Source organism: Manis javanica, chromosome 6 (assembly GCF_040802235.1).
Source record: "Manis javanica isolate MJ-LG chromosome 6, MJ_LKY, whole genome shotgun sequence".
Classification (NCBI taxonomy): Eukaryota; Metazoa; Chordata; class Mammalia; order Pholidota; family Manidae; genus Manis; species Manis javanica.
In genome coordinates, this window is record NC_133161.1 from 2,618,148 (window position 1) to 2,643,201 (window position 25,054).

A 25,054-nucleotide genomic window follows, 5' to 3' on the forward strand; every position below is an offset into this window, starting at 1 on the left:
CCCAGCCCTGCAGAAGGAAGAGGGGCCAGGGGAGATGGGGCCAGGTGTGATGGTGACCAGGAAGGAAGAGCAGATTGGGTCAGAGCTTGGCGTATTGAACCAGTGGCTCTGGAGGTACAGATGGTGGGGAAGTGAGCGCGAGCTTGTATACCAGCAACCGAGAGGTCACCTTCTGCCCAGTGTGTTTCGTTTGGTCCAGTAACTTATTTGCCCAAATCCTGAGATTCTCCATAAAAATGGGATTTGTGAACTATCTCGATAAGTGGACAATGTGATAAGACGCTGAGTTGGTGTTTTGAAGTCTGGGACCAGCCCTTATGGCTGAATGGCAGCTGCCCTTTGCGAAAATGACCCCCTTGTGCTCAGTTCCCACTCCCCATGCCTTATTACCTCTGTGCCATCATCCTGTCTGTGACCTGCCTGTGCCCTGGAGCTGAGTTTTAGTTTGTGACCAAGTGCTGTCTGGAAGGTGACTGGGAGTGAGTGGCTAACGGGATGGGAAGGTTCCTGAGATTAAGGCATCAAAGAGCACAGGGCTGGGGTTCCTCAAGTGATGTCTGTGCTCAAGTGGGGTCACTGAAGATAAGGGAGAAGATGCAATGCAAAGAAAGAGCAGTTTGCCTGCCTTTCAGGGCTCAGAGGTCCATGGGCATCAGCACCCAGGATGGGGAGTGGCTGGTAATGCCGCAAAGTAAAGCCCAGCACAGCAGAAGGCTGCAGGGGTAGGGGTGGGGGTGGTAGGGGCTTGGGGGATCTTTGGTGGGTGGCATCAGGGGACAGTCTAGAGGCAGTGGGGAAGAAACTTGGAGTGAGACGGGGGACCTGCCACTGAGGGGGACTGCACAGTGCACCAGTTTCAGGGAGGCCACCTGGACGAGTGGGCGCCTCGTCCTGCCTGCAGGTGGAGATGCAGGCTGGGCCCTGAAAAAGCTCGCCTCACAGTCGTGGGAGCTAAATGAGCCCCTGCAAAGCTCTGGCAGCCCAGGAAATGCTACTTCCTCCTTTCTTTAGTCGAGTTATGAACAGAAGTCATCCATTTGAAATAGAATGGCGATGTTCTCTGCTCCTCATTTACTTGCAGTGTAAGAAGCACTGGTGATCAGTTACTGGTCATTTCTATTCTAGTGCATATTTTTAAAATACAGTGGGTGTTGGTTTAAATCCCAAGCTCTCTAGATTTGTATTTGGATATGGAGATAAAATAATCCCATTTGGAATGGAAATGAGTGGTCACACCAGGGAGTTTGGGTACATCTGCTTTTGAAATCATCCTTCAGGTGAGACGTCCTTGGAAGACGGACTTGACCGCTCAGCTGGGTGCCCTGGGGGAGGGGCACTGCGAGGCGCCCGTCCGTGATGAGTGGGCTTGTTCACTGATAAGAATAAGTTGGAAAGGGGTTTCTGAGAGTTTTTCAGCAATGAAAGAACATTAGGATATTTTGCTGCTAGATGTAAAGAAAATGAATTTTTGAAATGTTAGAAACATAAGACAGATTTAATTTAAAATTAACTTAGGGAGTTGGGGAAACCACTGAGCACCAAAATCCTGTTTGAATTGCAAAATCTCCCAGTTAGGAGCCATGTGGTAAATATCATAATGCTTTAGATATTATGGCACTCAATGTTAAGTCATTTAAATAACGACCATGGCAATTATGAAAGAGAAACTCAGACTTCACAGTCATTAAAAATGGTTGTTTGCAAATGTGGCAAATTACATGATCAGTTACAGATCTTACTTTTTCCTTTGATCCTTCAGGACTAAGGTATGTTTTCAGCCAGAGGCAGATCAGAGGGTTGAAAGGGCATGGGAAGAACACAGACGGTGTTCCCACAGCCGTCTCCCTGGCTGGCCCAGTCGCAGCCAGGCTCGGTACAGTTGGTTCCGCCTACCCGGGCCTGCCAGGCCCCCACCCCTCCCACCTTCCTTCCCGGCCTTGACCTTCCTCCCCTGCCAGGGCTCTTGGCTTGAGTCTGCGTCCGCTCAAAACTGCCCTCCAGTCACACCTTGGCTTCTCACCTGCTCAGATCGCAGTCACCCAGACAGAGGACAAAGCTCATCCCCCTGGCCTTCTGGAGATGGTTGCTGAGGAACAGCCCGTGGCTCCAGGCACTCCTGCTGGCCCTTCTAGCTGAGCTCCCCTTTGTCCGGGTGGCGGTGCAGGAGCAGCCTCTCCCATTGTGGTGGAGAGGTGTTCTTTTCCTTATCTCCTGTCAGCTTTAGATGGGTGGTTTGCTTCTATGGATGAGAAATGGTATATGTGCAACATGAAATTCAAGTGCGGCAAAACCCTGTAAAGTGATGAATGCCCTCCCCTCGCAACTGCCGCCTCCTCTGCAGAGGCGGCCACGGTCCCTGGGGTCCCTGACTGTCCTGAGTACGCGCGCACAGGCCTGAGCCCCCTCCCTGCCGCGTGCTTTCTTACTGAAATGGCGGCACCCAAACACTGCTGCTGCTTGGACGCAGCACGGGGTGGGGCTCACATCCCTTGCCACTTCACTGGACATTTTAAAAATACTTCTGAGCAAAGAGAAGAAATAGTTGCCCTGTTCCTTACAAATTTGTTTAGTTGTTTTTTTTTTTTTCTATTTAGAACTCAACTGAAGAGTTTGTGATGTACTGAAAGAACCTCCTTATGGAGTTCTCTTATCAGTAAGGTGATCCCAAAGGCTTGTGCAGCCAAGCTCTGAAGTGTGACTGACTTGTTTTAAACTCAGTTGTTCTGTCACTAAATCCAGTCTGCTACCCTGGCCAATGATATAACCTTTAAGTTTTGGAGTCTGTTTAGGTGGAGAATATATGTTAAGAACATGTTAGAGATTTTCATCTAGCTCTGGTTTACATTAAAATTGAATTTCTAGAGTTCTATTTAAATGACAAGTATGCCTTTAATAGGATTTGGTTGTGTTGAGTTTTAGTAAAAATCTCTTTGATTGTTCCTGGTTTCCATGACCATTAAAAGTTCATTTCTGATTTTTGTTACTTGAGTATATTGGAAAAAATTCATTGTATAACACATTCTTTTGTTTTATTTAGTGCCGTGCAGGACAATCAAATAGCCTGTAGTCCGATACCGTGCTTGGTGGTGTCTGCTGGTTGCCTGTCCTGTCCCCTCTCACCCCCTCAGCTTACCCGGAGTTCTCAGTTTACCCCTGCCTTTGTAAGCGGAATGAGCTAGAAGGGAAAGAGTCTGACTGGTAGGATTTTCTCTGACTTGAACCGTGTTGGCTGCTGAGAGCCCAGGCTGTTCTTGAGGACGGCTAATTCAGCAGTTTGCTGGTGATTTCTTGGTGGTGGGGAGTGCTTATCATTTAAATGAACCTCCTATGAGTATGTTTTCTGTGCCCTGCTTGTGCAGCATGCTGGGACACTTGAGGGTGACCACAGATGGCAACAGGCTGGCGGCCCTACTGAGGTTCGCTGTCTGGGACAGCGTTGCCCTGTGCCTTCACCTGGGAGGGCGGCTTCGTGCTCACCTCTTGCTGCAGCCCATTCTTGGTTGGAAAATGGCAGCCATGGAAAGGAGGCCTGGGTTAGGCCGAGGCTGATGCCAGCTGCCTTTGCCGCTCATTGTTCCCAGGGGCATCCCTTAGTTGGGGAGGGCCTTGGGGGGACAGGCGGGTATCCCCAGCAGGTCCTGCCTACTCACTCGAGGTGGCAGGGTGGTGCTCAAAGGCCTGAGAGGCAAGTAAGGCAGAATGCATTGTTTGCTCTGTAAAACACACAGTCCAGATGGGCTGGTATGTCTGCCAGCTTTAATTCAGTAGCTTATTCCATTTTCCTTACTCAGTTCCAGATTTTGGTGGTCTCAAAATATGAACTTACGATGTCACTGAGGTTAGTGATACTTAACATATACAGAAGGGAAGTGAAGTGTTGGGTTGCAGCGTCGGTTCCCTGCCCTCTAGGGGACAGTGAGGCGGGCACGATGTCCTCTGACTCAGCCAGATGCACGAGGATGTCTCAGTGACTGTGGGCAGTGATGCGGCCCAATGCTTGTCTTGTAGATCCTGCAGTCACTCTCGGCGCCAACGAAGAGCCTAGAGCAGCAGGTGGTGCCCGGCCAGCAGGGCCACACCAGCGCCAGTGCTGTTCTCTTCGGCCAGGTGAAGGTGGCCGCAGAGCCGCAGCCGCAGCCCCCGGTGCTGCACCTCCCAGCCCAGCAGGTCCTGCAGCTCCAGCAGCCGCAGCCGTACCCCCAGCCGCAGCCGCACCCTTTCCCGCCACCACAGGCCCATCAGCACCCCTTCCCGCAGCAGCAGGCCCTGCAGCAGCAGCTGCATCAGCTGCAGCAACAGCAGCTGCAGCAACAGATGCAGGCACAGCTGCAGCACCAGCAGCACCCCCTGCAGCAGCCACAGCGCCTGCACCCGCAGCAGCAGCACCTGCACCCGCAGCAGCACGCGCACCCGCAGCAGCAGCACCCGCAGCAGCAGCACCCGCACCCGCACCCACAGCAGCAGCTGCAGCACCCGCACCGGCCCCTGCAGCTCCCGCTTCCGCTCTTCGGACACGACCCGGCCGTGGAGAGTGAGTGATGCGCTCCCTGGCCCCTGGCCACTTGCACCAACGCTGTGCCAGGGGTGGGCAGGGCCTCCAGGTGGGCGGGCCGCCCGTGGGAGCCATTAACCCGTGCAGGCTGAACTCAGAATGAACTTCCTTAGTGTTTGTACATAAATACTCAGGAGGTTTTAATCCTCTTTTTCTGTATGTAATTGATTCTTTTCTAGTTCCAGAAGACTGCTTCTTACTGGGATGCGTGTTTGCGGTCGCAGATTATCCTGAGCAGATGTCTGATAAACAGCTGCTGGCCACCTGGAAAAGGGTGAGGCTGCGCCTGGAGAGGAGCCTGCGCCTGAGGGCTCTTCCCTCGCGTGCAGACCCAGCTGCGGCCGGCTGCCTTCTCCCCACACGTTCTCGTGCATCACGGGTGTTGTGACAGTTGCTGTGACTTTGGGAGGGTCACTGTTCTGGGCTTCAGTTTTCGTAGCTGAGGGAAAATGTTGGATTTATCATTCTTAAGACTCAGCTCTGAAATTCTAAGGGGCCCAAATTGCATATAATTGAGGATGTGGGAGCGAGGTCAGGTTCAGGTGATGTGGGGCAGGGACGGTCACGTTCGTGGCATCATTGCCGTCTTCGGAGGCAAAGCGAGGGGCCCAGACCACAGGGCCAGTGGGGCTGCAGCCCGTTCGCTCGTCACTTTGCATGGCGGCCGTCAAAGAAGTGAGCGCTTGCAATGCTGCACGTCAAAACCGAGTCACAATTATTTCTTTAAATGAGCTTAAGTATGGTTCAAATGCATCTTGATGTGCTTCCCTGTAAGCATCCTGGGGTTTGAACCCCTACTCTATGCTGTGCGTGCCTCGGGGGCAGTGGGCACAGGATGGCAGGAGAGCCGGGAGCAAGGCCAGCTGCTGTCCGGCAGGGGGAGTCGGCGCCCCAGGAAGTCTCCTGGGGGTCGGGCTTCCTGGACTCAGTCTTACAGGACGAGGAGTGGGAACCAGACGAGGATGTCCCAGGGAGCAGTCCGGACTGGGGGAAAGCACATGCCCCTCAGGGATGTCCAGGAGGCAGCGAGGTCAGGGCACGGAGGCCAGGTCAGGCCTTCTAAGACCTGCCTTATATGCCCTTTTGTGAAAATTGGCGTTTTCTCCATGGAGCCTTTAAAGCATATAGAAAAAGGGAGGTGTACATTTTACATTGTGAAATGTTGAATTAAGGGGGACAGGTTGATGGCTGTGTTGTTGGCCAGAGATGTCAGCTGCCTGAACTGGACAGTGGTCAGTGGGGAGAGAGGGAGAGATCTGTTTGAGAATCACAACAGCAGGAATTTTTTTTAAATCATGGAGGTCTTAGAAGACAATGTTTAGAAACTCTCCTTTAAAAAAATAGGACATAACTCAAAAATATAAAAGAATTTGTTTTTGTAAGTTAAAGGATTAGTCCAAGAGGTCCAACATTAAATAATAGCATGAAAATTTTAAGTAGCTTAGAACTGAAGGACACATTTCCCAGATTGAAAAGCATGGTGAGACAGCCTTGTTTAAGTTCAGAGTGTACAAGTGGGGAATCATGCAAAGCTCAGCAGCAAGGTTTAAAGATTAGGAATTGGAAGGGTGTCAAGAGGGGCTAGAAGACAGTTGATCTGTGTCTTCAAAATTCTGAGGAAAAGAAATTTCCAACCCAGAATAACATCCACCTTGTCAATTAAGTGACACTGGAATAAAGATTAACAGACTTCCAGTCAAAAAAAAGTACCTTCCACGTGCTCATTCTTGGAAGACACTGCCAACAGAGGAAGGTGAGGTGGCCAAGAATGGGGCTCTGGTGCAGAGATGGAGGGGACGAGGGCAGAGAGAAACTGCAGACAGACGTGAGCAGCAAGACAGGAGCTGGCCAGAACTAGAGCAGGAAGATAGCCCCAGGAGAGCAGAACCGGCGCTGCCGATGACTGGATCTGCCTTACTGGGGAAAGAGAGGGGCACTGTTTTAGTTCTCTGTTGCTGTATGACAAACTTCCCCAAAACTCAGGGACTTAATACAGCAAATATGGTTGTCTCAGTTTTCTTGTGGGTTAGAAGCCTGGGGAGGCTTAGCAGTGGCTGGGTGGCTGGCAGCTGGGCTGCCCCATCTGGGCAAGGCTGGGGTTGGAGCCTGTCTGGTGGACTGCCAGCAGGGATGCATGGTGCTGGCATCCCCCACGTGCAGGGCCTAAGGCAGGGTCGGGGGGAATCCCAGTTTCTCTTACGACTTTGGGAAGTCACTCGCTGTCAGAGCCACCATGTTCTGTCGGTGAGAAGAGGGTCAGGAAGTCCAGTCCATGCCCAAGGCTTGGAGACTCAAGCTCTAATGCCTGGAGGAAGGGGTGTCTAAGAGCTTGTGGACATATTTTTAAAACACCACATTACCCTTCTTTGAAGAATCCGGGAATGTAATAGTGAAAGCACATAAGAAACAACAAGACGGGAGGCACGTAAGGCAGTATCAGCCTTGGAGAGGAGAGCAGATCGCACAAGAGAGGCACGCCGCCCTCACCAACCAGCGCTGAACTACACTGTAGTGAGTCCCAGAGACTAGGCTTGGCCTACTGGCCGCAGAGCCAAGTTAGGAAGGCCGGGTGGGGGGGTGTCCTAGGTAGGAGGTCAGTAGATAGTCTCTTGGAACACAAGAGTATAAAACGTGTCAGGGGGACTGTGTTAGTAAGTCCTGAAGAAGCAGCTGAAGAGCTGAACATGATTGCTTGGGGGATGGAAAAAAGGATGAGAAATTGCTCTTTTTGTCATAAGCTTATTAAAGCATTTCTGAATTGCTGTAATAAAAATATGAAAGTAAAGCAGAATCGTTTTGTAGGGCAGGCCTTTATTTAACATACTGTAAAATTTCCCCTTTTTGGCATACATAGTTTTGGATATTTTGTTGAACGCACTATTGGAATTTGACAATATACGAATGTAACCACCATGATCAGGCACAGAACAGTTCCGACACCCAAAAAACTGAATTTGTTTTAAAAAATAAATTTCGGTGTTCACTACTTCAATTTTCTCTTTCAGTATAATGGTTTTTAACAGTGGTGATCCTGTCCCCAGGCAGTGTTTTGCAGTATCACAGCTGGGGTACTATGGTCTCTGGTGGGTAGAGGTCAGGGACTCTGTGGACGCCCTCCAGGGCACAGGACTGCCATCTGCAGCTCAGAATAAGCTGCTCTGAAATGTCCATAGTGCAGGTTGAGAAGCCCCGTTTTAGAGAGTATTCCATATTCTCTTTCCCTCCGGAAATTCAGATTAAATGAGTGCTGGAGTTTTATTTTCATTTCATACTACTGGGTGGAAAAATCCTTAAATATAATTGCTATGGACTTCAGGGAAAATTATAAATATAAATATGTGATGGATTCCTTTAATAGCTGTCTTACTTGAAATTGTAATTCTGCTCTGTTGTCCCAAGTGCACAAAGCCAATTGGGACTCTGGGCCTTGTGTGTGTCTAGATCATCCAGGCACATGGCGGTGCTGTGGATCCCGTGCTCTCCGGTCGCTGCACACACCTCCTCTGTGAGAGCCAGGTTAGCAGCATGTATGCACAGGTGAGTGCAGGACCTCCCCCAGGCCTGCTACCAAGTCCAGCCCTTGTTATATGGACCATTTTAGGATTCTCATGATCACTGTGTTTGGAAAGGACTTCTCTGCTGCTAAAAATAGAGAAATCTCTTCTTACTTTAGACCTTTGGTGGGATATATACTTTTGTGGACATCAGGCTTTTGTGTCATTGAGCCTGAGAAAGGGAGTGAGATTACAGGTGGTGGTAAGCAAAAGGCAGGCAGTCCTTCCACTCCAGTTGAGCAGTACTGATGGAGTGGGTGTGGAGGCAGGATTCCCCACCTGAACATGATGGCGGGATTTCCCATTGCCCCCCCACCCCCTGGTTGGGCACAGAGGCAGGCAGGATTTCCCCCCTGCTGGACATGGAGGCAGGCAGGATTTCCCACTGCTGGGTGCGGAGGCAGGGTTCCTCTTGCTGGGTGTGGAGGCAGGCAGTATTTCCCATTGCTGGGTGTGGAAGCAAGATTTCCCACTGCTGGGTGCAGAGGCAGGCAGGATTCCCCACCGCTAGGCATAGTGGCAGGATTACCCACTCCTGGGCACGGAGGCAGGATTTGCCCCCACCCCGTGGTTGGGCATGGAGGCAGGCAGGATTTCCCACTGCTGGGCTCAGAGGCAGGCATGATTCCCCCCTGCTGGGCATGGAGGCGGGCAGGAGTCCCCACTACTGGGCTTGGTGTCAGGATTTCTTTCCTGTTGGGCTTGGAGGCGGGCAGGATTTCCCACTGCTGGGCTTGGTGTCAGGATTTCTTCCCTGTTGGGCATGGAGGCGGGCAGGGTTTCCCACTGCTGGGCTTAGAGGCAGGATTTCCCGACTGCTGGGTGTGGAGGCAGGATTTCCCCCACCCCAGCTCTGGGCATGGAGGCAGGCAGGATTCCCCCCTGCTGGGTGCAGTGACAGGGTTTCCCACTGTTGGGCTTGGAGGCAGTATTTCCCCTGCTGGGCATAGTGGCAGGATTCCCACTGCTGGGCAACACCGTGAGAGCTGGAAGACCTGACGGGCACACGCCAACCCTTCATGCTGCCTCATCTCTCTCCTGAAGATCTTTCTCTCTTTTCTTAAAAATATTCTTATTTGTAGACAGAATGAAGTTAATGTGTATTGATAAATGACCTCCAAGGAACTCCTCAAAGAGTATGGCCATTTATTGGATCTACTTTTCAACTGAAAATGTAGAAATACTTGAGAGGTTTTTTTCTATGGTCTATTTTAGGTGGGCGATTATATTTTTTCATTACTTGTGGTATGTGGGGCCCTCTATTTTTAATGGGGGGGTTTCATTTTGATGATCATAAACATCATTTCATGATTAAAGTTATGTTTGAAGTTGTTATAAAATATGTATCCTTTTATCCCCTGTTGCAGGCCCTTGTTCATATGTAGGTAGTAATATTTTCACCTTGTGCTAAAATTAACTTGCTAGGCTCTTATAGTTTGTTACTTAAGAAAATTGAATGTGAAATGTCCTGAAATTCTGGTAGGGGTTCCAATAAAGGTGGTATTGTAGTTATACAGCCTTACAATTTTGTATTTCATCCCACAGCTAAAAAAATACCCCACAGCAACAGACTTGTAACTTTCTGTTTGGTAGGCGATTAGAGAAAGGAAGAGATGTGTTACCGCACACTGGTTAAATACCGTCTTGAAGAAGAAGAAAATGGTGCCGCCTCATCGAGCCCTTCATTTCCCGGTGGCGTTCCCCCCAGGAGGAAAGCCGTGTTCTCAGCACGTAAGGCAGCTCATTCCTTGGGCTCTAATCACCTGCTGACTTCCTATGTCGTTTATCGGCCTCTGAGTGGCATCTTCTGAGTACCTTGGCCAGCCTGGTTCACAGGTGCCCGAGCAGAGTAAACGTACTTCCTTTACTCCCCAGGAATAGTTTCCTGCACATAGGAGATGTAACTGGTTCTCCAAGATCTTCAATAATGTTTGAAATTCTAAAATAAATCAGGTATCTTGCAGCAGAAGCAGCCACTATTGATTGGACAGAGCTTTATCTATAGCTCTTAGACTGTTCCACACAAGCAATCTCAAAATTGGGATTGTAGGGAAAATGAAAGACTGATATTTATATGCCTAAAAAAATCGCTTTGTCAAAGGGATCTGAAGAATGTTGTATTAACATGATAAAGACGACTTCCCATTTGGTTTCTCACGCTCTTTTTTCTTCCTCCCGTGATGAGCGCATGTGTACCATTTGACTATTAACATCATGCTGGTTTTGACGTTCATAGTAATGGTACCAGCAGGTATCTCCCTGCTGCCAAGGAAAGAATGGAAGGGTCTGTGTGTGTGTAAAACAGCTAAGAGGAGAAGAAAGGGTGTGTGGGCTCCATTGTCTTTGTGTCTTGATCTTGTTTGCTCTTGTTTTCCTTAGATTATTTCTGTGACTGGATTTGTCAACAGTGACAGAGATGACCTAAAGCTAATGGCTTACCTGGCAGGTGCCAAGTACACAGGCTACTTATGCCGCAACAACACGGTGCTCATCTGTAAAGAGTAAGCAGTTCTGACACCATCTTTAGTTCCATTCACACACAGCGTAGTGACTGTTTGAACAGTCCCATATTTCCTAGTGTATCACCGCTGTGTGATGGGAACCTGAAAACCAGGCTGTTGAAGGAGTGGCAGTGACCTTCCCGCTGTTAGCCGAGAGAGCTCTGCAGCATTTGAGCGGTGTTGCATAACTTAGTGGGATTTGAATTAGGTTGGGGAGCAGGAATAAGGACTAGCAGATGACCTGTGATCCAGTGTGAGCCGCGAAGTAAAATTAAATTGCCACGGGGGTCTCATAGCTGGGCTGAGATAGCCCTGCCCTGTCTGTCCCAAGAGGGTGTTTTTGTTGGCTTCTGTTGAAAATAAATATGTATTTGGACAGTAGATAGCTAATATTTAATAAATCTGCTTTCTCCTTAAAAAACAAAACCATAAAAGACCCACTGGTTTAAAGTATGAAAAAGCCAAAGAGTGGCGGATACCGTGCGTGAACGCGCAGTGGCTGGGTGACATCTTGCTGGGGAACTTTGAGGCCCTGCGGCTGATCCAGTGCAGCCGCTACACCGCCTTCAGCCTGCAGGACCCGTTTGCCCCCACCCAGCACCTCGTTTCGAATCTTCTGGGTAAGTGGAGCCTCACAGGTCTCAGCTTTGCCGATGAAGTTACCAGGCGTGGGTTCCCTGCCTTTTGTTCATCCCAGCCACTGAGTCGGTTTCTCATTCGCGTCCTGTTGCCCCTGCACGCTCTTCCTTCCCTCCCCGCTCTGGCCAGGGTTTGGCTCGCTGTCTCCCAGAGCCTCTCTCCGTCTTGGCCCTCAAGCCAGTAGCCTGTCCCTCAAAGGGCCACCCCCACGAAGCGCCCCCCATCCTCCCCTAGGTCAGAGTCCAGGTCTCGTCACTTGCCCTCGATTGCCCCACTGTCACAGAGGTAGGGGTGTCACTCTCGTCTCTCCCCCTTTCAGCTGCTCAGAACTGCTGGCGGCATCACCGTCCCGTCTTGCATGTATTAACACACTTAACTGCATGTACTGAATTGAAAGTTACCCAAAAAAGGGCGATCCAGACTGCCTCAGTATGCTGTCTGTTAGAGAAGCCCGTTGACTTCCGTTTGGGATGGTTTTGAGCATAAAAGCTCTTCATTTTGAGCCGCGGTCTGCTTCCCTGTGACCTACCTGTTGAGGTGGCTTCAGCTCTGAAACCGTGATGGAGACTAACTACCAGCCCCTGAGGCACGGCCACGCGTGGGAGGCGTGCTTCGCCCTCCCGATGTGTGTGGGCCCCTTGCAACATAAGTGCTTTGCCGGGCGGGACTGTGTGGCTCCCAGAAATGGTTACCTGGGCGCACACAGCCGGAGGGGCCCCGGCTCAGGCCCAAGTTGACTGTTGGCTGCTGTGTTCCTTCCTGCTGCTTACATGGAAGGTGTGCGGCCATGGGACCCTCGAGCCCCTGCCAGGCAGCTCTTGCTGCCCCTCTTTGCCCTTCACCCTAAGTCGAGTCCTTTACATGTAGCCTTACTAAGTGTCAGCTAAGCCACCTAGGTGTCTAGCCTTAGCCCCAGAAAGGCTTTAAAAACAGGCTTTTGTATGTAAACAATGTGTCATTTTACAAATAACATATTTTTCTCTTTAGATGCTTGGAGAGTTCCATTAAAAGTGTCAGCAGAGTTGTTGATGGTATGTCAAGTTAATAACCATACTTTGGCTATTATTATAAAAATGCAGTAAAGATATATTTGCATTTATGAATTGGAAACTCTTTTATGATTTGTCAATATAACAAACTGGAGGTTATAGCATCTCACCTGTCATAAAATGTTAGGATACACTCGGGCTGCTTTGTTCTCTTACTCAGTGGACTGCCATTCGTTCATATTTACATGTGTGAGTAGCATTCTTTGCATCAGATAACTGTGGGATCTTATGGGATTGGAGGACAGAACACAGGCAGACCACTTCCTGTTTCCGTGGAGTTAGAGGGGCAAGAACCCAGAGCAGCCTTGGGAGCCCAGACCTGTGACACCCTGCAGGCTGTGGGTGAGAATGCAGGGGCCCTGACCTCATGTGGTGGGTACACGGGGTTACATGTCCCAGGTGGGGTCACGCCACGTTGGTTGAGGCTGCTAACACAGTACTCCCAGGATGGCCACTCTGGAAGGTTGAACGCCAGTGGGCGGTCGTTAGGAAACCCATATGGTGCCTTCTCAGTGGGGGCCGTCTGCACGCACGACCATCCAGTTTGATGGGTAGATGTTAATTGTTTCTTCCAACTGGCTGCTTTTCCACATTAAATTTCAGTGACTTTTCACTGTAGAATTTCTCTGCTGTTCATTGTTGCTGTATAACTGCCTGTCACTGTGAAAATGGCAGGATTTGTTGTTGCTCGGTAGCAGTATGGTTTAAGGACTTAGGTTTATGTATGTGTTACCATATCATAAACCTGTATTTTTAAATAATGGACTTGTACCATGTGCCCATTGTTTTTCACCACATCCCCCTCAGTTACAGAGGTAATTTGGGGTTTGTCCTTCCGTAAACAGCTGAGGAGAATGTTGTCAGAATTACCAAGTAACACCTAAGCCTAGGTTCTGATTATTAGTGGTCTGGCCTACTCTTTCCAGATCTAACCTGGAAACGGCTGATAATCATCTGGAGTCCTTCAGGCAGCCTATAGGCTGCCGCCTGCTTCCTTCATGCTAATTATAATGTGGCCACATAGGTTTTTGTTTTGCTTTTTTTGCTTAAACTAGTAATTTGATTCTAATAAAACATGAGTAGCTCTGACACATCAGCAAAAGCAAATACTCTCTGAATTCGTTTGGATGAAAGAAATTTTATGGTGGCTGCTAAGGTCAAGCTGAGAAGGTGGGCATCAGAGTCTCCCCCACCAGGCTGCGTGGCTTATTTTCTGAAACTATGTGCGAGCTCCAGGTGTCCATTTCCCCTGCAGCTTTGTATCAGTAAATAAAACTTAGAGACAAGGACGCCAGTTTACCCTCCTTTAAAACTCCTACCATTTGTTTCTGTCATTGCTACCAATGAGTGGTGATTTGGAGACTTAGATATGGCTGCCGGAAACAGAGAGTTGAGGGGCTGTTCCCTTCTAAAGGCAGTGATGAGAAAACATCTGAAACCTTCCTGCAAATTATTATAAAGCTTGAGTCTCCATGTCTGAAAGGGCCAATGGAGTTCAGATATTTATTGTAGATATTCTTATGTTTATTTTGATTGTCTTGATACAGCAGCAATATTTAGAAAATACAAGTTTTAGTTAAGGTAAGTTAGTAAGATGGAGAAATACTACTTCAAATAGTGAAACATAAGTAAGTACAGTGTGTGTTGCGAAGAAACTCAGTGTTAAGATATGAAGAGGCTGGTTGGCAGCCCACGTCACAGCGAGAGCAGCCTTGCCCCTCTTGCCGGCCCAGCATTCGCCCGTCAGGGACACTGTGTGGCCGTTGGAACTTTATCTCGCTCTTCACAGCTGCTGGTCTGATTGTCATGTGACGTCTTTTGTGAAATGTTGTAGGTGAAATTTCTGTTGAGTAATGTAATTGCAATGAGTATGTTTTCCAAATTCCAAATTGGGAGACAAGAACAAATATTTGAAACCACAGCTGTCCTGAAAAGCTGCGGGTGGAGGACTCCCTCTGTGCCATGAGCTGGGGACAGAGAAAGCGACGCCCTCAGGGACCCTGCGGCGCCCCATGGATGGGGGTGCAGAGCATCTGGAGATGGTGCGAGGCTGGCGGAGGGCCGCCCCTGCTCGGGCTCCTTCTGGGCAAATGCGAGTTTCGATGTGGGAAGCATGGGTTTCACATATGATGAGATAATTTTATATTTGACACATAAATGTCTTGGAAGCTATGGTATTACTTGGAAGATTGATCAAAGTAAATAATCTTTTAATTACAGGGTGTTAGACTACCTCCCAAACTAAAACAGAATGAAGTCACCAGCATCCAGCCTTCTTCCAAGAGAGCCAGGTACGAGTAATCACCTTTTCTGTGGCTGCTTAGCTCTTACAGGTCTGTTTTAGAAAACGGTGACAATTGGAATGTTTCTGAAAAATTTCAAGTAACTAGGACTTGAAAGGATTTACTTGCTGCTTTATGACCTCGTTGTGATAGGTCTCATTTTACTGCTGGAGATAGACAGTGAGTAGGTCAGCATTTTTCCTTTCTTCTTTATTGGTAAAACAGCTGATTACTGTTTTTAAGTAAAATCTTCCCCAAGCCCTCGTTGTGTAAGACACAAGCTGCTGCCACGGGATGGCGTAGGCGACTGGAAGCCCTCCAGACGTGCGTCCTTGGGCTGTGTCCTGTGCTCCTGGGAGAGCCCGTCCTGCAGCAGGGGGCTGTGTGGCCTGTCCTGTCCCCCTTCCTGGCCCCTCTGCTGAAAGCATGGTGACCAGTGCTGGCCAGGGGGGCGTCCTGCCCATCATGTGATCAATAAGGCAGGTGCGGGAGCAAACCGGGGGCTTGTCTCCATCCGTGGCACGGGAAGCTGTGTTCCCAGCGTGCACGGAGAACTCAGTGTGCGCCTGGGTCTGTGTGGCCGCCGGTCTCCCTTCTGCTCGTCCCTCCCTCCTTCATCTCCATGGCCACACAACCTACCAAGCGTTGACATTTTTAGTAAAATCCTAATTAGTGGTTTATGTTTTCTAAGACCGTCTTCAAAATGCCACAAATAAACTTTAAAAAAGTTTTTCCTGGACTGTCTCAGTTAGAGACAAGTTATGAACAGGATTTGAAAAAACGAGAGGCCGAGAGGCTTAGCTGAAATGTGCGCTTGAGTCAGATGGCTTTTTACCCCATGGTGTGAGTAGGGCAGGGCTGGACAGGGTGGGAGCTGAGACGGCGGGAGCCCTGGGCATGCTGCCTCCTACAGCTCTTGGGGATGGGGGGCCAGCATGTCCCAACTGGTCAGGTCAGCAGAGCCTGCGAGGTGGAGAGGATGTCAGTGTCGGCCAACTTCTTGAAGATGTTATGGGGAGCGGTTTGCTGATGAGGATGCGGCGGGGGCTCCGGATCTAAGGAAGCCCGAACCTCTGGGGAGGGCTGTGACGGGGCAAAGGCCGGGGGTAGGGCCCTCACGCATCTTCCCTTTAAGACGCACACACGCTGAGAGCTGTCACGCTTTTTGAGGCCATTAAAATCCCTTGTTTTCCTAAGAACATTTGTAAGTAACTAATAAAATCATTGTTTTGTATGTGTTTACTTTGTAGAATTGAAGATGTACCACCTCCCACTAAGAAGTTCACACCAGAATTGACCCCTTTTGTGCTTTTCACTGGATTTGAGCCTGTCCAAGTTCAACAGTACATTAAGGTGAAGGTCCATTCCACCTCGTGTAAGGGTTTTTAGCAGCGTCCGTTTCTGTATGTATGTGCTTCAGGCTTGCGGTTTATTGGACCGGCATTTAACCAAGGATATCTTACGCAGCTTTTATGGTGTGTGGTGATGAAGCGTCAGCGGTCATTTCACAGTAACAAGCAGCCCTGGGGCTCGTGCCTCCCGGCGTCCGTGCTGCCGTTTCAGTCGGATGCGTGCCCTCCAGGCAGCAGCCGGTGGCTCCACTGGGCGGACCTGGAGCCACTGTGGGGCCGTGCGCCTTTGTCCTTTCTGCTCCTGGGGCGCGCCTCCGGCTGAACCCCAGTCTGCTCAGGATCAGTTCTCCAGGTGGGGTGAGCCAAAGGGAAGTATACTTGTGCAGTTAGATGGGAAGTGGAACTAAATTTTAACACTTTTTGAAGTAGCAGCGTGGGGTTGTGGGGCCCGGGGTCTTTGTTGTGGTCAGTGAGAGTGTAAGTGACCTGTATGGCATTGGTTTCCTGTTTTACTTCTAGTTGTTTTCTGTTGTTGTTTTTTTTTTCTGTATGGAAAAGAAATAATTATAAATGCTACTATTATAAGTTTAGTACAATATTTTACTTTTAAAGTGAGAGTAGTTTTTAAGAGATAATTTTTTTTGTGGACATGCCTTCTCAGTCAAATTGCATGCCCTCGATTTTTGAATAGAGACCATGTGTTAATGTGCCTCCCTTATCTCCATTTCAGCTTAGAAAGTCTGGCATATTTAATCATGACATGAACTGCATTGTTTTCAGGGCATTTTTTATTTGTTTACAGAATATGCAGCTGGTGTCTGATGGAGAATTCATATTTTGATCCTGATTTGTGAGGAAGGGGTTGCAGAAACTCGCACTGCACATCGCTTCCTCACCTTCCCCCTGCACCGTGTGGCTTTGGTCGCTTTGCTTGCCAGCTGTGCCGTTTTCTATGACCGAGACTGTTCATGTCTTAGGCCGCGTTCGCCGTGCCGCTCGTGCGGCTCTGTAGACATGGCTCTCACCTCCCGTCTGTGCTCATCACCTGCAGAAGCTCTACATTCTTGGAGGCGAGGTTGCTGAGTCTGCGCAGAAATGCACACACCTCATCGCCAGCAAGGTGACACGCACAGTGAAGTTCCTGACGGCCGTCTCAGTGGTGAAGCATATCGTGACCCCCGAGTGGCTGGAAGAGTGTTTCAAATGCCAGAAGTTTATTGGTAAGTGTCAGCACCAGTGCCTTGGTTAGGATGCCAGATACACTTAAAAGATTTTTGGATTTAACTTCTTTTTCATTTTAATAAACATCTAGCTTTTATTTTTAACTATTTGATAATTATCCATTTAAATTCCTAAGTTTATTCCATGTCTCACTGAGTCATTTGCTTGACACTGCATTTTAACGTGAAATACAAAGCTTTTGGTAACTTGGACTGTATTCAGGGAACAGCTCTGTGTCCTGCCTTGCTGTTCCCTGACTAGTGTATGTGTTTTGGAACCTGGTATAGCATGCGGCCCTCGCAGGCACTGTCAGGTGAAGGGGGGAGACAGCTGTGTCCGTGCACGTCCTGATGCCGCCAGGGTCACGGGGGGAGAGATGGCTCCCTTGCCAGCTCCCTCCTCCAGGGCAGCAGAAGTAACTCCTGTTGGCAGTCACCCTCAGTGATAGCGCAGGAAGGGCTGGTTTGTTCTTAGAATAATCAATGCACCTAAGTGTTTTTAGGACCTGGCTCAGTCTAGAGTGAATATAAACCCTGAAAGATCTTTTCCTCACAGAAGCCATTGCAGCCAGGACAGGTTTGCGCCCCTGTGTGTGTGCACAGCCATGGTGCTCCCCTGTGTACAGGTGCTCCCAGCCCCTGTGGCCCTGCACCTGCATCCTCAGCCCTCACCTGGCCCTTAGGTGCATGGCAGAGAAGAGGCCCTTGGCCTGCGAATGAGCTGGTTCTTGAGTTTGACCTTTATGCCCCAACCACAGAGGCGCAGAAACTTAACTAACTCCCTTACCATTAAAGAACTGCTTCAGGGCCCACGCCGGCCTCCTGCCGCCCTCTGCTCTTCTCACATTGTGTCAGCTGTGTGCCCGCCTCCCTGCCCCTCACTCAATAACATGTACTTAAGCTCCCTCCATGTCTTTTCATGGCTTCATAGCTCATTTCTTTTTAGTCCTGAGTAATATCTCACTGTGGGGCTGCTGCTCCCCTGCTGGAGGGCATCTTGGTTGCCTCTAACTTTTGGCAGCTGTGAGTACAGCTGCTCTAGTCGTCTGTGTGCAGCTTTTGTGCAGAGGTGTTCTCAGCTCCTTGGCATGGATATCAGGGAGCACGACTGTTGGATCGGACGGTAAGAGAAAGTTCCGTTTTATAGGAAACCATCAAACTGTCTTCCAAATTAGCTGGACCATTTTGCATTCCCACCAGCAAAGAATGAGAGCTCCTATTGCCCACCTCCTTGCCAGCATTTTGGTGTCAGTGTTTTAAATTTTCACTATTATAATAGTTGGGTTGTGGTATCTGAGTTTTGTTTTAATTTGCAATTCCCTAATGACGTATGATGTTAACATCTTCGTATGCTTATTTCCATCTGCGCATCTTCTTGGGTGATGTGTGCTCAGCTCCTTTGCCCATTTTTTAATTGGCTTGTTTCTTATTGTTGAGTTTTAAGCATTCTTTGTATGTTTTGGATAACAGTCCTTTATCAGATGGTTTTTTGCAAATATTTCCTCCTAGTCTGTGGCTTGTCACATCATCCTCTTGACACTCTTTCACGGAGCAGAAGTTAATTGTAATCTGGTCCACTGAGCGGTGTTTCTCCTCCAGGGATCGTGCCTTCCATGGTGGGGCCATCTGGCTTTTCTCCCGAGAGTTTAGTCACGTGTTTCGTGTTCGGATCCACACCGAGTGAATTCTGTGAAGGATGCGGGGTCTCTGGGTCCGTGTGGGGGTCCACCTGTGAACAGGCTCTCTGCCCCAGGTGCTGCCTTGCTCCTCTGACACATCAGGGGACTGTGTCCCGCGCATCTGTTTCTGGGCTCCCTGCTCTGTTCCGTTGATCTGTGGGCGCCGCGCTGTACAGGGCCCTGGACCCGGGTGCTGTGAGGCCTCCAGCTTTCTCTTCTTCAGTATTGAGTCGCTGCTCTGGGCCTTTTGCCTCATCGTGTGAACTGTAGAATCCGTCTGTTCATATCCACTTTTTGAAATACATATATGTATTTAAAGACGTTCTGCCAAAAGTTTGTGTTTTTGAATTATTTCTGAAATTTCTCAAGAAGAGAATTGACCTTATTTCATTATTTGTAATGATTAGTCCTTGAGTTTTTGCTTTCTAATTCATTTCTTTATTTTACCCATCTCTTAGCACTTTATGGGTTTTTAAAATCAGTTTGGCTTTGGGATTTTTAAAGTTTTTCTATTTTTCATTATTATTATTATTTTTTTATCATTAATCTACAATTACATGAAGAACATTATAGTTACTAGACTCCCCCCTTCACCAAGTCTCCCCCACAAACCCCATTACAGTCACTGTCCATCAGCGTAGTAAGATGCTGTAGACTCACTACTTCTTTTCTCTGTGTTGCACAGCCCTCCCCGTGCCCCCCCCCCACATTATACATGCTAATTGTAAGGCCCCCTTTATTTTTCCCCATCCTTATCCCTCCCTTCCCACCCCTCCTGCCCAGTCTCTTTCCCTTTGGTAACCGTTAGTCCCTTCTTGGGTTCTGTGATTCTGCTGCTGTTTTGTTCCTTCAGTTTTTCTTTGTTCTTATACTCCACAGATGAGTGAAATCATTCGATACTTGTCTTTCTTTGCCTGGCTTATTTCACTGAGCATAACACCCTCCAGCTCCATCCATGTTGTTGCAAATGGTAGGATTTGTTTTCTTCTTATGGCTGAATAATATTCCATTGTGTATATGTACCACATCTTTATCCATTCATCTACTGATGGAGACTTAGGTTGCTTCCATTTCTTCACTATTGTAAATAGTGCTGCAATAAACATAGGGGTGCATCTGTCTTTTTCAAACTGGGCTGCTGCATTCTTAGGGTAAATTCCTAGAAGTGGAATTCCTGGGTCAAATGGTATTTCTATTTTGAGCTTTCTGAGGAACCTCCATACTGCTTTCCACAATGGTTGAACTAATTTGCATTCCCACCAGCAGTGAAGGAGGGTTCCCCTTTCTCTACACCTGCGCCAACATTTGTTATTGTTTGTCTTTTGAACGGTGGCGATCCTTACTGGTGTGATGTGATATCTCATTGTGGTTTTAATTTGCATTTCTCTGATGACAAGCGATGTGGAGCATCTTTTCATGTGTCTGTTGTCCATCTGAATTTCTTCTTTAGAGAAGTGTCTGTTCAGCTCCGCTGCCCATTTTTTAATTGGATTATTTGCTTTTTGTTTGTTGAGGTGCGTGAGCTCTTTATATATTTTGGATGTCAACCCTTTATGGGATCTGTCATTTATGAATATATTCTCCCATACTGTAGGGTACCTTTTTCTTCTATTGATGGTGTCCTTTGCTGTACAGAAGCTTTTCAGCTTGATATAGTCCCACTTGCTCATTTTTGCTTTTGTTTCCCTTGCCCGGGGAGATGTGTTCATGAAGAAGTCTCCATGTTTATGTGCAAGAGAGTTTTGCCTATGTTTTTTTCTAAGAGATTTATGGTTTCATGACTTACGTTCAGATCTTTGATCCATTTCGAATTTACTTTTGTGAATGGGGTTAGACAGTGATCCAGTTTCATTCTCCTACATGTAGCTGTCCAGTTTTGCCAGCACCATCTGTTGAAGAGACTGTCATTTCCCCATTGTATGTCCATGGCTCCTTTATCGAATATTAATTGACCATATATGTTTGGGTTAATGTCTGGAGTCTCTAATCTGTTCCACTGGTCTGTGGCTCTGTTCTTGTGCCAGTACCAGATTGTCTTGATTACTGTGGCTTTGTAGTAGAGCTTGAAGTTGGGGAGCGAGATCCCCCCCCACTTTATTCTTCCTTCTCAGGATTGCTTTGGCTATTCAGGGTATTTGGTATTTCCATATGAATTTTTGAACTATTTGTTCTAGTTCGTTGAAGAATGTTGTTGGTAATTTGATAGGGATTGCATCAAATCTGTGTATTGCTTTGGGCAGGATGGCCATTTTGACGATATTAATTCTTCCTAGCCAGGAGCATGGGATGAGTTTCCATTTGTTAGTGACCTCTTTAATTTCTCTTAAGAGTGTCTTATAGTTTTCAGGTTATAGGTCTTTCACTTCCTTGGTGAGGTTTATTCCTAAGTATTTTATTCTTTTTGATGCAATTGTGAATGGAATTGTTTTCCTGATTTCTCTTTCTATTGGTTCATTGTTAGTGTATAGGAAAGCCACAGATTTGTGTGTGTTAATTTTGTATCCTGCCACTTTGCTGTATTCCGATATCAGTTCTAGTAGTTTTGGAGTGGAATCTTTAGGGTTTTTTATGTACAATATCATGTCATCTGCAAATAGTGACAGTTTAACTTCTTCTTTACCAATTTGGATTCCTTGTATTTCTTTGTTTTGTCTGATTGCCGTGGCTAGGACCTCCAGTACTATGTTAAATAGCAGTGGGGTTAGTGGGCATCCCTGTCTGGTTACCGATCTCAGAGGAAAAGCTTTCAGCTTCTCGCTGTTCAGTATGATGTTGGCTGTGGGTTGGTCATATATGGCCTTTATTACGTTGAGGTACTTGCCCTCTATACCCCTTTTGTTGAGAGTTTTTATCATGAATGGATGTTGAATTTTGTCGAATGCTTTTTCAGCATCTATAGAGATGATCATGTGGTTTTTGTCCTTCTTTTTGTTGATGTGGTGGATGATGTTGATGGATTTTCGAATGTTGTACCATCCTTGCATCCCTGGGATGAATCCCACTTGGTCATGGTGTGTGATCCTCTTGATGTATTTTTGAATTTGGTTTGCTAATATTTTGTTGAGTATTTTTTCATCTATGTTCATCAGGGATATTGGTCTGTAATTTTCTTTTTTGGTGGGGTCTTTGCCTGGTTTGGGTATTAGGGTGATGTTGGCTTCATAGAATGAGTTTGGGAGTATTCCCTCCTCTTCTATTTTTTGGAAAAGTTTAAGGAGAATGGGTATTATATCTTCTCTGTATGTCTGATAAAATTCCGAGGTAAATCCATGTGGCCCAGGGGTTTTGTTCTTGGGTAGGTTTTTGATTACTGATTCAATTTCTTTGCTGGTAATTGGTTTGTTTAGATTTTGTGTTTCTTCCTTGGTCAGTCTTGGAAGGTTGTATTTTTCTAGGAAGTTGCCCATTTCTTCTAGGTTTTCCAGCTTCTTAGCATATAGGTTTTCATAGTAGTCTTTACTAAATCTTTGTATTTCTATTGGGTCCGTTGTGATGTTTCCTTTCTCGTTTCTGATTATGTTGATTTGTGTTGATTCTCTTTTTCTCTTACTAAGTCTGGCTAGAGACTTATCTATTTTGTTTATTTTCTCAGAGAACCAGCTCTTGGTTTCATTGATTTTTTTCTATTGTTTTATTCTTCTCAATTTTATTTATTTATTCTCTGATCTTTATTATGTCCCTCCTTCTGCTGACTTTAGGCCTCATTTGTTCTTCTTTTTCCAATTTTGATAATTGTGACATTAGACTATTCATTTGGGTTTGTTCTTCCTTCTTTAAATATGCCTGGATTGCTGTATACTTTCCTCTTAAGACTTCTTTCGCTGCGTCCCACAGAAGTTGGGGCTTTGTGCTGTTGTTGTCATTTATTTCCATATATTGCTGGATTTCCATTTTAATTTGGTCATTGATCCATTGACTATTTAGGAGCGTGTTGTTAAGCCTCCATGTGTTTGTGAGCCTTTTTGCTTTCTTGGTGCAACTTATTTCTAGTTTTATACCTTTGTGGTCTGAAAAGTTGGTTGGTAGAATTTCAGTCTTTTTGAATTTAGTGAGGCTCTTTTTGTGGCCTAGTATGTGGTCTATTCTGGAGAATGTTCCATGTGCACTTGAGCAGAATGTGTATCCTGTTGCTTTTGGATGTAGAGTTCTATAGATGTCTGTTAGGTCCATCTGTTCTAGTGCGTTTTTCAGTGCCTTTCTGTCTGGTGGATCTGTCCTTTGGAGTTAGTGGTGTGTTAAAGTCTCCCAAAATGAATGTATTGGATTCTGTTTCCTCCTTTAGTTCTGTTAGTATTTGTTTCACATATGCTGGTGCTCCTGTGTTGGGTGCATATATATTTAGAATGGTTATATCCTCTTGTTGGACTGAGCCCTTTATCATTATGTAATGTCCTTCTTTATCTCTTGTTACTTTCTTTGTTTTGAAGTCTATTTTGTCTGATACTAGTACTGCAACATCTGCTTTTTTCTCCCTATTGTTTGCATGAAATATCTTTTTCCATCCCTTGACTTTTAGTCTGTGCATGTCTTTGGGTTTGAGGTGAGTCTCTTGTAAGCAGCATATAAATGAGTCTTGTTTTTCTGTCCATTCAGTGACTCTTACGTCTTTTGATTGGTGCATTCAGTCCATTTACATTTAGGGTGATTATCAATAGGTATGTACTTATTGCCATTTCAGGCTTTAGATTCGTGGTTACCAAAGGTTCCAAGGTCCTTACTATCTAAGAGTCTAACTTAACTCACTTAGTATGCTGTTACAAACACAATCTAAAGGTTCTTTTCTATTTCTCCTCCTTTTTCTTCCTCCTTCATTCTTTATATATTAGGTATCTAATTCTGTACTTTTTGTTTATCCCTTGATTGACTTTGGGGATAGTTAGTTTTGCATTTGCTTCGTAATTAGCTGTTCTACTTTCTTTACTGTGGTTTTATTACCTCTGGTGACAGTATTCAACCTTAGGAACACTTCCATCTATAGCAGTCCCTCCAAAATAGACTGCAGAGATGGTTTGTGGGAGGTAAACTCTCTCAGCTTTTGTTTGTTTGGAAATTGTTTAATCCCTCCTTCAAATTTAAATGATAATCTTGCCAGATAAAGTAATCTTGGTTCCAGGCCCTTCTGCTTTGCTGCATTAAATACATCATGCCACTCCCTTCTGGCCTGTAAGGTTTCTGCTGAGAAGTGTGATGTTAGCCTGATGGGCTTTCCTTTGTATGTGATCTTATTTCTGCCTCTGGCTGCTTTTAACAGTCTGTCTGTCCTTATCCTTGATCTTTCCCATTTTAATTACTGTGTGTCTTGCTGTTGTCTTCCTTGGGTCCCTTGTGTTGGGGGATCTGTGGATCTCCATGGCCTGAGAGACTATCTCCTTCCCCAGATTGGGGAAGTTTTCAGCAACTACCTCCTCAAAGACACTTTCTATCCCTTTCTCTCTCTCTCTTCTTCTGGTATCCCTATAATGCGAATATTCTTCCACTTGGATTGGTCGCACAGTTCTCTCAATATTCTTTAATTCTTAGAGATCCTTTTTTCTCTCTGTGCCTCAGCTTCTTTGTATTCCTCTTCTCTAGTTTCTATTTCATTTATCGTCTCCTCCGCCGTATCCAACCTGCTTTTAATACCCTCCATCGTGCTCTTTAACGATTGGATCTCTGACCTGAATTCATTCCTGAGTTCTTGGATGTCTTTCTGTACCTCCATTAGGATGTTGATTATTTTTATTTTGAACTCCCTTTCAGGAAGAGTCACGAGGTCCAAATCATTTAAATCTTTCTTGGGAGTTGTATTAACTATTTTACTCTGGACAAGGTTCCTTTGGTGTTTCGTGTTTGTATATGGCGCCCTCTAGTGTCCAGAAGCTCTATTCTGGAGCTGCTGAGCCCCTGAAGCAATGTCGGGGTCGCAGGGGAGCGGTACTTGGGGTAGGAAAGAGCTGTTCCCCGCCTCCCGGCTGCTGTGCCTGTCTCCACTGCCTGAGCCAGTGGGCCGGGCACACAGGTATAATTTTTTGTCCCAGAGCAGCCGGATATGGGTCCCTGCTTTCCACAAGCAGCCGGGATCCCAGTCTCCCCAGGAACTCTGCCTGTATTAACTTTCCAACCCAGTAGTCATGCGAGTCTCATGAAAGCACCATGAGATGTAGGTTTGTGCTCCCAGCACAGATCTCCGGAGCCAGGTACTCAGCAGTCCCAGGCCTTCCACTCCCTCCCTGCTCCGTTTCTCTTC

At 47.0% G+C, this 25,054-nt stretch overlaps 1 protein-coding gene across 2 annotated transcripts in view; it reads left to right on the forward strand.

Moving 5' to 3' along the window:
* The window catches only part of PAXIP1 (PAX interacting protein 1), a 52,824-nt gene that overhangs the window by 22,456 nt on the left and 5,314 nt on the right, over nt 1-25,054 (forward strand). For both annotated transcript variants that reach the window (XM_073238152.1, XM_073238153.1), the window contains 10 exons: nt 4,009-4,531; nt 4,732-4,826; nt 7,994-8,089; nt 9,700-9,837; nt 10,486-10,607; nt 11,043-11,227; nt 12,234-12,277; nt 14,516-14,586; nt 15,828-15,930; nt 16,981-17,149. In XM_073238152.1, coding sequence (XP_073094253.1) covers nt 4,009-4,531; nt 4,732-4,826; nt 7,994-8,089; nt 9,700-9,837; nt 10,486-10,607; nt 11,043-11,227; nt 12,234-12,277; nt 14,516-14,586; nt 15,828-15,930; nt 16,981-17,149 — 1,546 coding nt within the window. The remainder of the gene's footprint in view (nt 1-4,008; nt 4,532-4,731; nt 4,827-7,993; nt 8,090-9,699; nt 9,838-10,485; nt 10,608-11,042; nt 11,228-12,233; nt 12,278-14,515; nt 14,587-15,827; nt 15,931-16,980; nt 17,150-25,054) is intronic.